Source organism: Lycorma delicatula, chromosome 3 (assembly GCF_047948215.1).
Source record: "Lycorma delicatula isolate Av1 chromosome 3, ASM4794821v1, whole genome shotgun sequence".
NCBI lineage: Eukaryota > Metazoa > Arthropoda > Insecta > Hemiptera > Fulgoridae > Lycorma > Lycorma delicatula.
Genome location: NC_134457.1, coordinates 115,639,824 through 115,654,151, shown reverse-complemented (window position 1 = coordinate 115,654,151; position 14,328 = coordinate 115,639,824). Strand labels below are relative to the sequence as shown.

Genomic DNA, 14,328 nt, shown 5'->3' with positions numbered 1-14,328 from the left:
AATTTAATTTAAAAAAGAAAAAACAGTTACACCGTTTGTTTCACTACTCAATAAAAAAACCAAAACCTCAATTATTTTCAATGAAAATAGGGTTTTAAAAACTTAAATAAAGGCATCACATTCAAAACTAAACTGACATTCTGCTGAGAGCACATGTTCAAATGTGTCATATGCATGTTCGAACACGATGCTCTCACACTGAATATTATTCAAGCAGACCAAATTACAAGAAGCACGTAAACATAAAATTGGAACCTGTAAATAGTTCATGTTTGTAAACTTCAAACTTACATGTTCATACATATCACTATCAACACAGCAAAATAGTTTTAACTAGGTTTCATTGTTTGAGGGTTGGGAGTTCATAAAATACTCATTATATATTTTTTTTACTTTTTGGTGGTCATAGAGCTAAAAGGGTTGAGTATCATTGCTCTAGATAAAAAAAAAGAACTGCCCTAGATTTTCTTGAATGGATCAAGAAAACTGATTGTAAACCTTGACACAAAATACACAATTTATTATAAAATAAAGATAGAAGCAGCTAAAAACCAGATTAACACTTAAAAGTAATAAGTGCAGAAAATGAAAGAAAAGTAAACATATGAAGATAACGGAAAAATAAGCACAAAAAAATAATTTCCAAAGCATCAATGAAAATTTGAGCACGTATTATTTGTACATGTTAAACAAAGGAAGCAAAAACAATATTTTTAACCAATTATAAATTAGTAAAATAATCTAAGTTATTTTAAAAATAATATACTACTAAATAAACACTATAAATTATAGGAAAAAAAAATTTTTAAATAAGAAATATTGTTACATATTTTTATGTACTTTTTTAACTAATAATCTATATATTTAAAAAGTAATAATTCAAAATAATATTGGAGATTACACAATTGGAATTTCCTTATTTTTCATATAACCAAAATATAACAAACTGCTTTTCCAATGTAATTAATTTTATAAACACTTAAAACAACAAAGGTAATAAAATTACTTACCCCAGTTTTAATATTAATAAGTGAGTATGGAATTCCAGTTTGTGTCTGGAATGCTGGTAGTAATTTCTGTGCTACAAGCTCTGCTTTATCTCTAAACATAACATCTCCAGTCAGAGCAAAACATGTCAATAAACCACCCACAAATCTGATATTTGTCTCAAATACAGACAAATCTGCACTCTGAAATAAGAAATAATTATAAGCTTAAAATAAAATTATTTTAAACAAATTTAAAAATTTCAAAGTAAATCATTCAACAACTTACTTTTTCTGTTGAAGTGGTGAATAAATGTTAAAAGTTAATTTTTTATTATACATTATCTGCCTTATGGTTTTGATGCAAGTAAATTATCCAAGGTAAAACAGTTTCCAGTCAGTCATTTTCTCTGAATGCTGGGATGTTAATTATACAGCTAATCCTAGTGATGAACCAAGTGAAAGAATGTAAATCTGTTATAATGGTGTATATCATACATATTTTGATGGGCTTGGCATACTCATGCAAAACCATAAGCATACTCAGAGAAAACCATTCACTTCTCACGTTTCCTAATATGAATGGCACAGAATGATTGTTACTGATGAATAATGCCAAAACAATTTGTATAAATGGACTGGCACGTCACGCCAGGTAATCTAAAATTATTTATAATGGCAATTTTAAAAACAGACTAAATAATATACTCCATTTACTTAAGCCAAATATAATTTTATTGAAAGTTTTCTTTTGCATTTCAAAATCTCTATCTTAATTCAATTCTCTAAAAATTAGTCAGCAAGGAAAAGACAAAGTAAGCAAGAATTGCACTAGCCATAAACAGATAAAAAGTAAGATTGCGTAAGATATTAAATTATACAAGTTTAATCCAAGTTTCAAAGATACAGAATATAAAGTACCAGTTTTAGTCATTGTAGTGTTTTGTTACAAACACTACAGTCATCACTTATTATACTACCAATTAAAATAAATCTATACTCACAGTAAGTAGTACATATATAAATATATATATATATATATAGAGTGAGCAACATAATGAAATCGCTACCCAACACTATTTATGAAAGACTCTCACACAACTAGCGTGACCAGTGTATGTATATGTTACTACCTTTGCTGCCGCTTGTCAGGTGGTTACGTATCAGTGCAGTATACATTTTGTTGCAGTGCAGTTATGTTTATGTAAAATGCCTTATTCAATCCAGGAGAATCACGTCAAGTATTTCATGTGACAGGCACTTGGAGATTTTTCTAATCTCCAAATGCTTGTATCCCAGCCAAGAGTAGCAAACACAATTTAGTTAAGAAATGGCATACAGCAGGTTTGGTTTCAAACACAAAATGAAACAGGCAACCTTCTGTTAGGACTCCACAGGCCATTGGCGATATTGAAAGGAAAATTACTGCCTATCCAAAAAAATCAATACACAAGTTATCCTAACAATCTGGTGTTAAGTTCACATCTTGTCGAAAAATTCTTCATGAATTAAAATTGAAACCATACCTCATTACAACTGTGCAACAACTGAGAGAGACAGACAACAAGCTGTGTGGTGGATGGTGGCCTCCACATTCCCCAAGTTGTCTACTTGCAATATTTTCCTTTGGGAATAATTAAAGGAGGGTGTTTATGCATCTAATCCCCATAATATTGATGAACTGAAGGTGAACATCAAGAGAGTCTCAATATGACCAATCGAGCACAAAAGTGCATCGATGCTCAGGGTGGTCATTTTGAACATCTTTTGTAACAACAAGGTAAATGAATGCAACATTTAAATTATATTTTATGTTTTTCTTATTTAATTTATCCGTATCATTCATAAAATTTCATTCCAACATAACCAACCAATTCTGCAGCGGTTTCGTTATGGGTTGGGTTTTATGTTGCTCACTATATATATATATATATATATATATAAAACAGAAATTACAAAAAAGAAGTCTAATAAAGAAAAAAATAGGTGTATCAAAACTTCTTTTTATTTAGTTAAAGTTAACAGGAATTATTATTTTTCAATCAAAGGTGAAAATAAAAAAAAAACTCAAAAAAAAAATTTTAAAGTTATACCAATATGAAAAAAGAATACTATAATATTAGCAATATTGAAGTAGATACACTTATCAAATAAAAAATAAAGCGTAAATCTTTTGATGAACTAATTTCAAAAAATAAACTTATATAATCAAACCAAAATGATTTTGGTGAAACTATGGAATCCTTCTGATACTTCCTTACTACACTTTTCAAGTATGACCAAACAGTCATTCTAATTTGTATAAGTTAGCATATCTCACTCTATTCATATTGGGTTGAATGAAATAATTTATTTTTTTTACTACACATAAAAATTAAAATGCACAATGCTGCCACATAATTATTACTTTATGTAAGATTATAATGCTTCATGAGAAACTGTAAGCCACCTAAAGTTAAAAGTTGGCCTTCTTTAGTTTACAGTCTACTAGTTCTGAGAAAGTTAAATAAAAAGATAATAAATAAATAAATATGTTATAAATTAAAAACTTTTTTTAAAATATGACTTCTGTATTCCTTTTACATCTGTGAAATTGTGTGCATCATATTCTAAAAATATTTTCAATCAATGTGCATACAAATTTAATGGAAGTAATTTTACAAAAATTTGTACTTTACAAATAAGTATTCCCTATAATCCATAAATTCCACAAACAATAAAATAGTCATTTTAAATAAAGAATGCTTTTCTTATTAAATATTTTCCACTATTAAATGTATAGATAGTGTCATTTCATATGGCTCGTCACTACAACTGTAGCGGAATGACACTACTTCTACCCACCCCTCCATAAGTATACAATCAGTTGCACATAAATGAGTCATCTGCCACCAACAAAAACTATCAGCAACAAAACCTTATTATTCATATAACGTACCCACATATATTTGAATAATAAGAATAATAAGTATTTTGTGTTCAGAAATTTTTCATAAAAAAGAAATGATTATGTGTCGTTTATAAATATTATTAATGAAGGTTAAATATCTTAAATTAAGTGATATGTAACTTTATTATTAATATAAATGATACAAATATTATATGAACATATTTCTTCAGTTCATCATTATTTGTTCCCTGTGTTGACTTCAAACATATTTCATGGATTACAATTTTTTATAGTAAAGCACATAAAGTATTTTTGTTAAAAATACGTAAATTACTTCTACAGACTAGTTGTAGTGTTAGTTTTATTTTATTTTTTTTATGTTAATCTAATGCTAGTTTTAGTTTGTTAAATTATGTCTAAACTAGGGGTAAGAAAAATTGTACGCAGTCAAGCTTGCAAAGTTGTGGCTAATGTCATGAAATTTATGATCAAAGACAAAAAATGTAGTATTTATTATTGATCCTAAAAAAATAATAGAAAGGTTTAGTGCCACGAGGGAAGTTTTGAAAAGTTCTATAACTCTAACTAAAGAAGAGGCAAAATTTATGACTGAAAATTCATCAACTTTTTCTTCATCCAAAAAAAAATTTAAAAAACGAGTGTCATATTTCCGGGTTAGAAGATTTTGACTTGTGCGCTGTTTGCCTACACGGTGAACAGCGCACAAGTCAAAATTCAAAACCAACTCAAAAGCACAAGTCAAAATTTTAACTGTGTTAACAATTTTTACACTCAAGGAAAATGTCTTCCAACCATAAAAAAGTTATTATAAAAATTAAAAAATGATAATGTGTTTCAAGGTTCTGCTACATCAAGATGTATTTTGAAAAAATCGTCTTCAAATGGGCTAAAATTTCACCAAGTAGATCAGTAATAGTGGAAAGACATGATATCCAAGGCAAACATTATAAGTATCTGTAAAAAATTAATGAATTCAAAGAACAAATCGTATAGTTGTATTTGTCGATGAAAGATTCATACACATTACTCATTTGCAAAACAAAATGATGAATTGAAAAGAGCTCGCCTAAAGAATCTTTGAAAAAACCGGTTGGCAAAGGATCAAGAACGATTATTTTGCATTCTGGTGGAGATATAGGATTCATACCACACTGCCTTACTACATGGAAATCCACAACAGCCACAGAAGACTATTATCATGAAATAAATTTTTCAAAGTGGCTTAAAGAGAAACTGCTTCCAAATTTGCCACCAATTCAACAATTATACTACATAATGCTCCTTATCACAACATTAAAGAGAACAAAGCCCCTAATTTGAATTTAAAAAAAAATCAATATGCAAGACTGGCTGAAAGTACATTGCATTCTTTTCCGTGAAACCAATCTCAAAGTGGAACTTTATGAAATAGTTACAGAACATAAGGCATCATTTTAAGTTTTTTCAGTAAACGCTAATGATGATATTTTAAGACTTCCCCTGTACCATCCCAAGCTAAACCTGATAGAATTGATTTGCACAGCGAAATACTACATTTATCCATGAAGATGTTGACACACTTTGCAAAAACAAATTGGCATCAATGGGTGTAGAACAGTGGGAGAAAAAATCAAACATTGCTTGAAAATATTAAAAAATTACTGGGATATGCAAGGTCCACTGGAGGAGGCTATCGAATCATTCATAATAAACTTAAGCTATGATACCAGCAGTGACAACATGACTTCAACAGAAATTAAAAGTACTGATGAATACAAAGGTGGGAACAACGAAGAAACCATGACCAGCATGGAGGAAATCTAACTCCAGATAACTACTGCAAAAGGGTAAGTATCTATAGTTTCAATACTGAATCAAATAGGAAAAAGCAATTATTTTGAAATGCATGAATATTTAAACAGAGTTTGTTTATAAAAAAAAAAAAAGTCACTTTACTAGTCTACAAGGCGAAATTCAGATTCGCAGAGTTTACGAATATTGCTGTGTACAGCAGTACACAGTCCAGTGGTACATGTAACGTAGTTGCAACTTCTGCCGTCAGATTAGACTGCTGTTTTAAACTTATTGACTGTGTGTACGGACACAGACACATATCATGATAGTGTTACATAACACTATATCATTTATTAGGCTTTATTTATATTAATTGAATTAATTGATGTCATTTTAATTTCAATGTTTATAATAAAGCATTAGTTTTTTTTCTGCTTATTATGGCTATTTTTGTAATTATAATCAAATTTTATCATTCGTCCCGTTTTTTTGCAATAAGATCACTTGTTTTCTTGGTCAATGTACTTTAAAACACAAGCATGATGAAAATATATCATACTAAAAAAGTATACACAAATTACATCAATTGTAATAGGCAAGTATTTATAAGCATTACATAATTTGTAGATTTGTTATTACTAATAAAAGCAAACATTCTCTGTTTTTTGCAGTGTAAACTGCAACAGTTGTTACTAAAGAAGTAGTGTCATGTTAAGATGTCAAGTGAATGCGGAAAACCTCTTTGCAGTCAAGCATGTCGTCTTGTGTTTAATGTTATTAAGTTCACAGACAAAGAAAAAATGGATTACTGGTGTCTCTTGTGAAAGAGATGGAATGTGCTTGTCGAATGCTAAACTTAAGCTGGCAAACAGTACTTATAATTTGGAAAACTGCATAAGAAGCAGTGGTTCTCAAATTCAAATATTCAAATGCCAAAGAAAAAAAGAAATATACTCCACATAATAAATATGAAATAGATGATTTCGACAGATAATGTTATTAGGTGAGAATTTCTTAAATATTTTGAATTCTATATGGACCTACTATACACAATTGAAAATTGCACCATTTACTTTAAGAGGAACTGAATTTTACCATTAGTAGAGAAACACTAACGAAAATGATTAAATCTGATGGGTTTTCAATTCAGGAAGTATAAAAACAATAGTCTGATTTTGTGTGAACAAGAAGATGAAATCACAAAATGTACATTTTTTCTTAGGTATATGAGAAAGAAATGCAGCTTCTGAGCAAAAAAACCCAGTCATACACTTAGATGAAACTAGGGTACACACACATTATACTGTAAAACATTGCTGGAAAAGAGACGATGTACCAGGTGTTTTGTTAATAGTAGTGCCAGTGACCGTTTACTTGTGGCTTATGCAAATGGGCATGAACCACCCACATGAGCCACAGATACATGGGATTCACAGGTGGTACTTTCTTAATGTACGATTACAAGAAAAAACAGAAGGTTATCATAAAGAAATGAACAATGAACATTTTTTGAAGTTTATTGAAAAGCAAGTTACCCCAGGATTACTGACAAATTGTATTTTAGTCATACATAACATACCTTACCGTAATGAACCAAAAATAAACCTCCATCATCCAATTCATTGAAAAAGACATTCAAAAATGGCTCCAAAACAATTAAATTAACTACGACCCAGATCTAACAAAAAAAGAACTTTTAGAAATTGCCAAACTACATCGCCCAGAACCACAATATGAATTAGATGAAATACTAAATAACAGTGCTTAGATTGTCATCTTACCACCTAGATTTTAACCCCATTGAATTTATTCATTATCTAGTTAAAAAAAAAATTGTAACTGCAATATGTCCCACATATCTTAACAGAACTGAGAGCCATTACATTAGATACAATTTCGTCAATTACTGTAGAAGACTGGAAAAGATCAGTTCAAAAGCTCAGGAGATAATGAATTCTTACTGGAAAACAGATGCGTTAATGGAAGATACCATTAAAAGCATAATTATAAATATAGGAATGGGCAATAATGAGACATCAGGTAGTGAAAAAGAATTTGGAATTAATTTTAGTAGAAGTGAAACTGAGTCAAGTTCAGAAATCGAGGGTTGTTGGCCTATCAGAGATAGTTCTAGGAAACTGCAGACAACACTGTATTAAGGATACAGGATACAGTTAAGGACTGTATTGAGGTGGTATTGATTGTTTAATTATTTATTAAATTAATATAAAAATATTATTTCATTTTTTATTCCACAATTATATCCAACTTGTAGCGATTCTGTAGACCTACATGTTCAAATTATTATTCTCACTTTCAGATAAAATGGTGTGAACTATGACACCATTTTAGTAAAAACATTTACTTAATTAAATTATTGTAATTAATTGCAAGTTAAATTTATTTCATTTATGAAAACAGTAATGTAAAAATTAATCCTTTCAATTGTTTTACTGTGATCAGAAAAAAATTACAGGTCCCAAAAAAATGTAGTAACCTATTTTAAACAAACAAAATTTCTTGTTTGGAACAGACTGACAAGCATGTCATTTTGTTCAGTAGGACTAAGCCAGAGACTATTCCCTGCTGGGCTGGTCTAGTGGTTAATTCATCATTGCAAATCAGCTGATTTCAAAGTCAAGAGTTCTAAGGTTCAAATCCTAGCAAAGGCAGTTACTTTTATATGGATTTGAATACTAGACCATGAATACCGGTGTTTTTTGGTGGTTGGGTTTTAATTAACCACACTTCTCGGGAATGGTCAACCTGAGACTGTACAAGACTTCATGCACTTCACTTACATCCATACATATCATCCTCTGGTTCCAGAGGCTAAAGAGAAAATTAAAAAAGATTGTACTGCTGCGTTGTATTTCCATCTCCATCTATACCCAAACAAACAAGAGTGTTGCAATCCTCCATAAATATGAACTTCGCCTTGTCGACTTGTAGTTTATTTTATCAATTTGTTTTAAAAAGTATAATTCACAGTATTATTAACGGATTGATTAATGAAATAATAAATTGTAAATTATGATAAATTTTAATTAATTTTTTTTTTACAATTATAGGCCATGATGTGTCATGTACCATTACCAATTGTGATGGTATAAAAAAACCATATTAACAGATGGCTGATTTATAGTACAATATTAGCATCCAGTATTAGCAATTCTACGAGTATGTTTGTTGTGCAATGATTACACTGCTCCCACTCTCCACAAACCATATGAATTGGTACTATCTATAGATTCCTGACAACTGAACAGCATCAAAGTACAATTCATACTATAATTAAAAAGAACTTCATTTCAAAAGTTGCGGAAATGTAAGTGTTATATCACATATTACATCACACCAACAGTTTAAAATAACCTTTAAAATCCACATTATAAAATCAGATAACCACTACATGCAACAGAAATAACAATATACATTAGCGTTTCACTTATTTATACACCATCATAATAAATCAGTCAACAATATATGAACATAAATGACAAGAAAAAGTTTATATTTCATATACAAAAGCACAAAATTGGTGATTGATTCTGGAAGAATTTGTAGTCAAATACTCTAAAGATGTTAAAACAATCCTTTTTATTTATTTTTAATTTTTTTTTATTTTTCTTATGACAATATCAATTCAAGACATATAAACAAATAACTATTTATACACATAAACAGAACAAAATTTCCGTTACACCATAAAAACTACATTTTTTCTTGATTATCAGTTTTTATAATACATGATTACCAGCTCAACAAAGTAATATGCATCAATACTAAAAGAAATCAGTTTTTTTTTTTTAATTTTTTAATTGAGAAAATGAGTCTAACAAGATTACAGAATCATATTTGACATTACAATTATAGATTTGATTTACAGATACGTGTTTGGCAGTTGGTTTGTTTATTATTTAAAAACATAATTACAGTTATTTGTTGAACTATTATTGTTGTTCACATTCTTTCTTTCAGTACAGCTTCTTAAACATACTTACCTTAATCACAATTACACATTATATTAAAAGGAAATTGATATAAATAAACCACTAGTTTAACTTTTATGCACAATGCCTGGACAAGCTCTTAATTAAGCGCAGTCACACACCAAGAGTATCTTATTTTTCAATGCACCCCCATAGTAAAGAAGCTGCTGTCCTGCTGGCTAATAAAAGCTGGTATGACAACACAAACGGATCCAGTATAGTAGCTAAAACAAGTAACCTGATACTTATCCAAGCAGAAATTTAAAAGATATATTGGATTACCTACCTCTTCCAGTAGTATTTATTTTATTTTATCTTCCAGTAGTAAATTTATTTTATTTTATTGATTTGGAGTTAACTAATTGGTTTTTTACATTAAATCATTAATTTTAAAGTTGGAAAAAGGAGCTAATTTTGCTTTTTAGGTATATTTATATGTAATTCAAAGGGGAAGTTAGAATTGTACTGCCTCTCTTATCCGAACCTTCAAAACATTATTTAGAAAATAAAAAATGAAAAATAGAAAAATAAAAAATATTAAAAAAAATGTAGACCTTTAATCATATAACAATTTATGTACAATAGAAAATGAAAAATTAAATAATAAGTAAAACTAAAGTAATGTAAGTAATCTTTAATTTTTTTTAATTAAACCAAACATTAAACAAACAAAAAGAAGAGAAAAAAGGAGTCCATTGTATGTTTATTTCTAAACAATGAACAAGTGAGTTTAGGAGAAGGATTTACCTCAACATGCAGCCAGTCTAAGTATTATCAACTTCCATATAATAAAAAATTGATAAAGCGATGGACAAGGGCTTGGAGATAATGCTGAGAAATATCTCAATTAATAGATAATTTTTTTCAAAGATTTACCATTTACCATGTATCAAATAAAATAATTAAATATTATAACCACCAGATACACTCAGAATAAAAAGGCAAGATCACTTACTTAACTACAGTGCTTTTAATGTCTCACTCCAACTTCAGCACTTAAAAATAGAAATACACATTTTACATTTTTATTCTGACCTTTTTTACATCTTACCTTTTTATTCATACTGTATCTGGTGGTCATACTATAACAATTGTTTAAATAATAAATATTATACCTATGATTCATTAAATGGCCATTATAATAATAAATGGGCCAACAAAATTCAAATACAGCACAAGATATTCTAAACATCATTCATACCACATTCTAAATCAAACCTAGGAATACAAAAATAAATAATCAGAAATAATCTCCAAACTAATTATAATTTAACAAAAAAGATGGTGAGAGATATCTAAAACATGGTAAAATAATGAAGCTATGGAGCAGTATCGTGAAAGATAAATAACCTGTAAGAAAATTGGTAGAATTTTTGTTAACTGTACTTAAAATATTAACACATACAGGAACTAAATAAAAATATTAATTACCAGGCCATCAAGGTTGAAATGTTCCGCTATCCAATCACGACCTTGTTTAAATTCTTCATGTAGTCCCATAATATAAAGAGTATCTAATCCGTCAATAATTGTTGCTCCTAGATTCGCTGAACCAAATATACTGGCTGTATGACCACGTCTGCTTACAGGTCGAAGCTCATTCTTACCCCATGCATAACGAACATAATTATCCCACGCGTGTTTCATCATCTGAAAATAAGAAACAAAACATAATTTTTTTTTTTTTTTTATTACATTATACTTATTGCAGATAATATTAAAAAAAAACCTTTAAAAAACTTGATGAATTTGGATCATCGATTAATAATTTCCTGCAACATACAATAATTTATAAATGAATAATGGCACTCATTAAAATAATGAATCATAAAATTTTACGGACATACACTTAATCTTTTTTTTATAAAAAAAAGTCCATTTACTAAAAATGATAGTGCAGTCTTTCGTTATTTCACTCTTAGTCACAAATCCACAAAATTACACATTAATCTGGACTCAACAGATAGCTATTTATTTTTTTTTTTACATCTCTGCACATTCACTACATTACATTAACAAGAATATAAAAATTAAATCATTTTTAATGTTATATTATCTAATATAAATTATACGGAGTTTGAACTGGATTAAAAACAAAAACTTTATTACTTATACAAATCTAGCACTACAATATTTGCTCGATACAGAGATAATATTTTATGCCAGAAAAAGCAATACAACATTCTGCCTTTACCTTTTAGTAAAATACTAACACATTGTAACAATCATAAGTATAAAGCTGACAACAGTTTTTGCATATCCTTTGTGCATTTCACATAAACCACTTTTGACAGAGTAAAAGCAATGTCACAGAGAAATAGTGTATACATAGTCACTGTCAATAAATAATTTGATTTTGGAATTTAAAAGTGAAATTTCCTTTTATCTATTCATAACAATAGATAATATTTAATTACGTAATAATATCTTAGCTGTATCTGTATCCATAATTTTAGGCAGTTTAAAAAAAAAGGTTTAAAAGTTTCTACATTTTCTACAAAATTTATGATGATACAAATTGTTTATTTGGTTTCATATAAGTGTGCAAAAAAAATTTTCTGCAGCAAAATTTTTACTGTCAAAATACTGTTACTTATTTAAATAAAATAAAAAAGGAAGGATAAAAGGGACTGAAACTGAAAAGTAAGTAAAAGTTAAGCTTCAGGAAAAACTTGTGTTTGAGTGATAAATAAGAAGGTAATGTAAGAAAACATCACCATAAAAAGAAACGTGTAATAAACAAGATATCTAAGACACCTACGACAACACATTGTATACAAAAAGTTATAATAAACAAAATAACAATATAAAATACATAAATTACCTACAAAGAAATAATAAAAAATTACAGTTTAAGTATACAGCAGCGTACTTTGACTCAATTGTCAAGAACAATAAAACTGATATAAGGTAACTTTCTACATGAAATCTGCAAAAAAATTTAAAATTATCATTACTTTAATAAATTAAACCCAGCTTATTATCCACCTAGATATAAAAAGATCAAGAAAAATGAAAATAATTCAGATACATTTATGTTTCTTATTTACAAAACAAATCTTTTTGAAAATTTTATACATTTTTCTTTGTCTTAATTTTAAATAAAATAAAATTATTTACCTCAACAACTTTATTGCGTCTTTGAAGAGTTGTATTATCCAAGTTTATTTGTTCAGGCACTTCATACCGTATTATAGTTTCATCCCTTGTTACCCTACTTTTATCAACTTCTGTATCACCAAAATTATAACCACTTTCTGGTTTAAACACCATTAATATCAATAATGTACAGCTTACAACTGCTAAAGCTAAAATGAACCTCAGAGTTCTTAGTGTTCTTTGACGCATAATTACTGTTTTTTTTTTTTGTTTTTTTTATAATATTAAATTACTTAAAGGTTAAGAAACTACAAAATAAATAACACAATCAATAACCATTATCTTAACAAATTATTAATCTATAATTACCATATTTCATCTGAGATATCAGATGTATAAAAATCCAAATAATAAAAAAAAAATAATATTATACATGAACAATTAAATTTTGAAGATTGATGAATGGTCTACGCAAATGATAAAATTTATTTAATATAAAATTAATAATAATAACAGCAGTACGAAATTGTTATCAATAATTTTTAATTTAAAATTACCACTTATTTACTGACCTAGAAAATGAAACAACCTTCTTTTCTATTTTAATATTTTAACATAAAAAGTTTTTTGATTTGATAAAGTTGTGATCACTATGAAAGCAAAAAAATTACAAGCAGTAAATGTTACTGCCATTACATTTTACAATATATTTTACTATTACATTTTTATATATAAAAATGTAAAACTACATGCAAAAACTACCTGACCGTTAAGCTGAAATTTTCTATGAGCATAGTTTATATAACTGGAAAGAACGTGACTACTGCCGTTATAAAACGTTTCATCACCTCAGTATGGTGTCTGTCACAATGGTTTGCAGTAACAATCGGATTCAGTTCCTTACTGATAATCAACTTTATCATGACCAAACTGCTACTCAAATCAAATTTGGAGACTGCTCGCAGTATTTGAATTAAATTTTCCACAAAAAAGTTCTCTATCTTCAATATCTCGTTCAGTTATCGAGAAAAATAACTTGAAAGGTGCAACAGCAAATGGCTAGGCAATTCACCAATACAGCCTATGTCTTCAGTTACTTGTCTAAAACTCATAACACAGAAAAATAGAGGAACAAAGTATGAACACCTCCTTATAGTGTTTGTCGAGTAACGCTAAGAACTGTGCAAAATACTTTTTAACTTGTACGAAAGATAGGTAACCAGCTAGCTGTAACTACTATTTTTAAGATTTTGCCAACCATTCTGAAACCTAGATACTTAAGATCATCAAATTTTGAGCTCCAACTGGCTAGTTTAAAATATAAATATAACAAGCAAAATTAAATAAATATGCGAATGTACTAAATATTAAATATGAGAGTCGTTCAGAAAGTTCTCACCCTGACAAAGAAAACACAAGATTTTTTAGACATTTATTTCTCACACGTAATCACCTTGCAATTCAGTATATTCAGACTAATGATTTTCAAACTTTTTAATAACCTTAGAATACATTACTTGCCCAAATCTGCAAAATAAGCCGTTGTCTCAGCCTTGACCTCATGATT

General features: G+C 28.5%; 1 protein-coding gene across 1 annotated transcript in view; it reads right to left on the bottom strand.

Moving 5' to 3' along the window:
• Positions 1-14,328, bottom strand: part of alpha-Man-Ia (alpha-Mannosidase class I a) — a 394,844-nt gene that overhangs the window by 24,421 nt on the left and 356,095 nt on the right. The window contains exons 2-3 of the mRNA XM_075360436.1: positions 11,094-11,312; positions 1,011-1,190 (exon numbers count right to left, since the gene is read on the bottom strand). Coding sequence (XP_075216551.1) covers positions 1,011-1,190; positions 11,094-11,312 — 399 coding nt within the window. The remainder of the gene's footprint in view (positions 1-1,010; positions 1,191-11,093; positions 11,313-14,328) is intronic.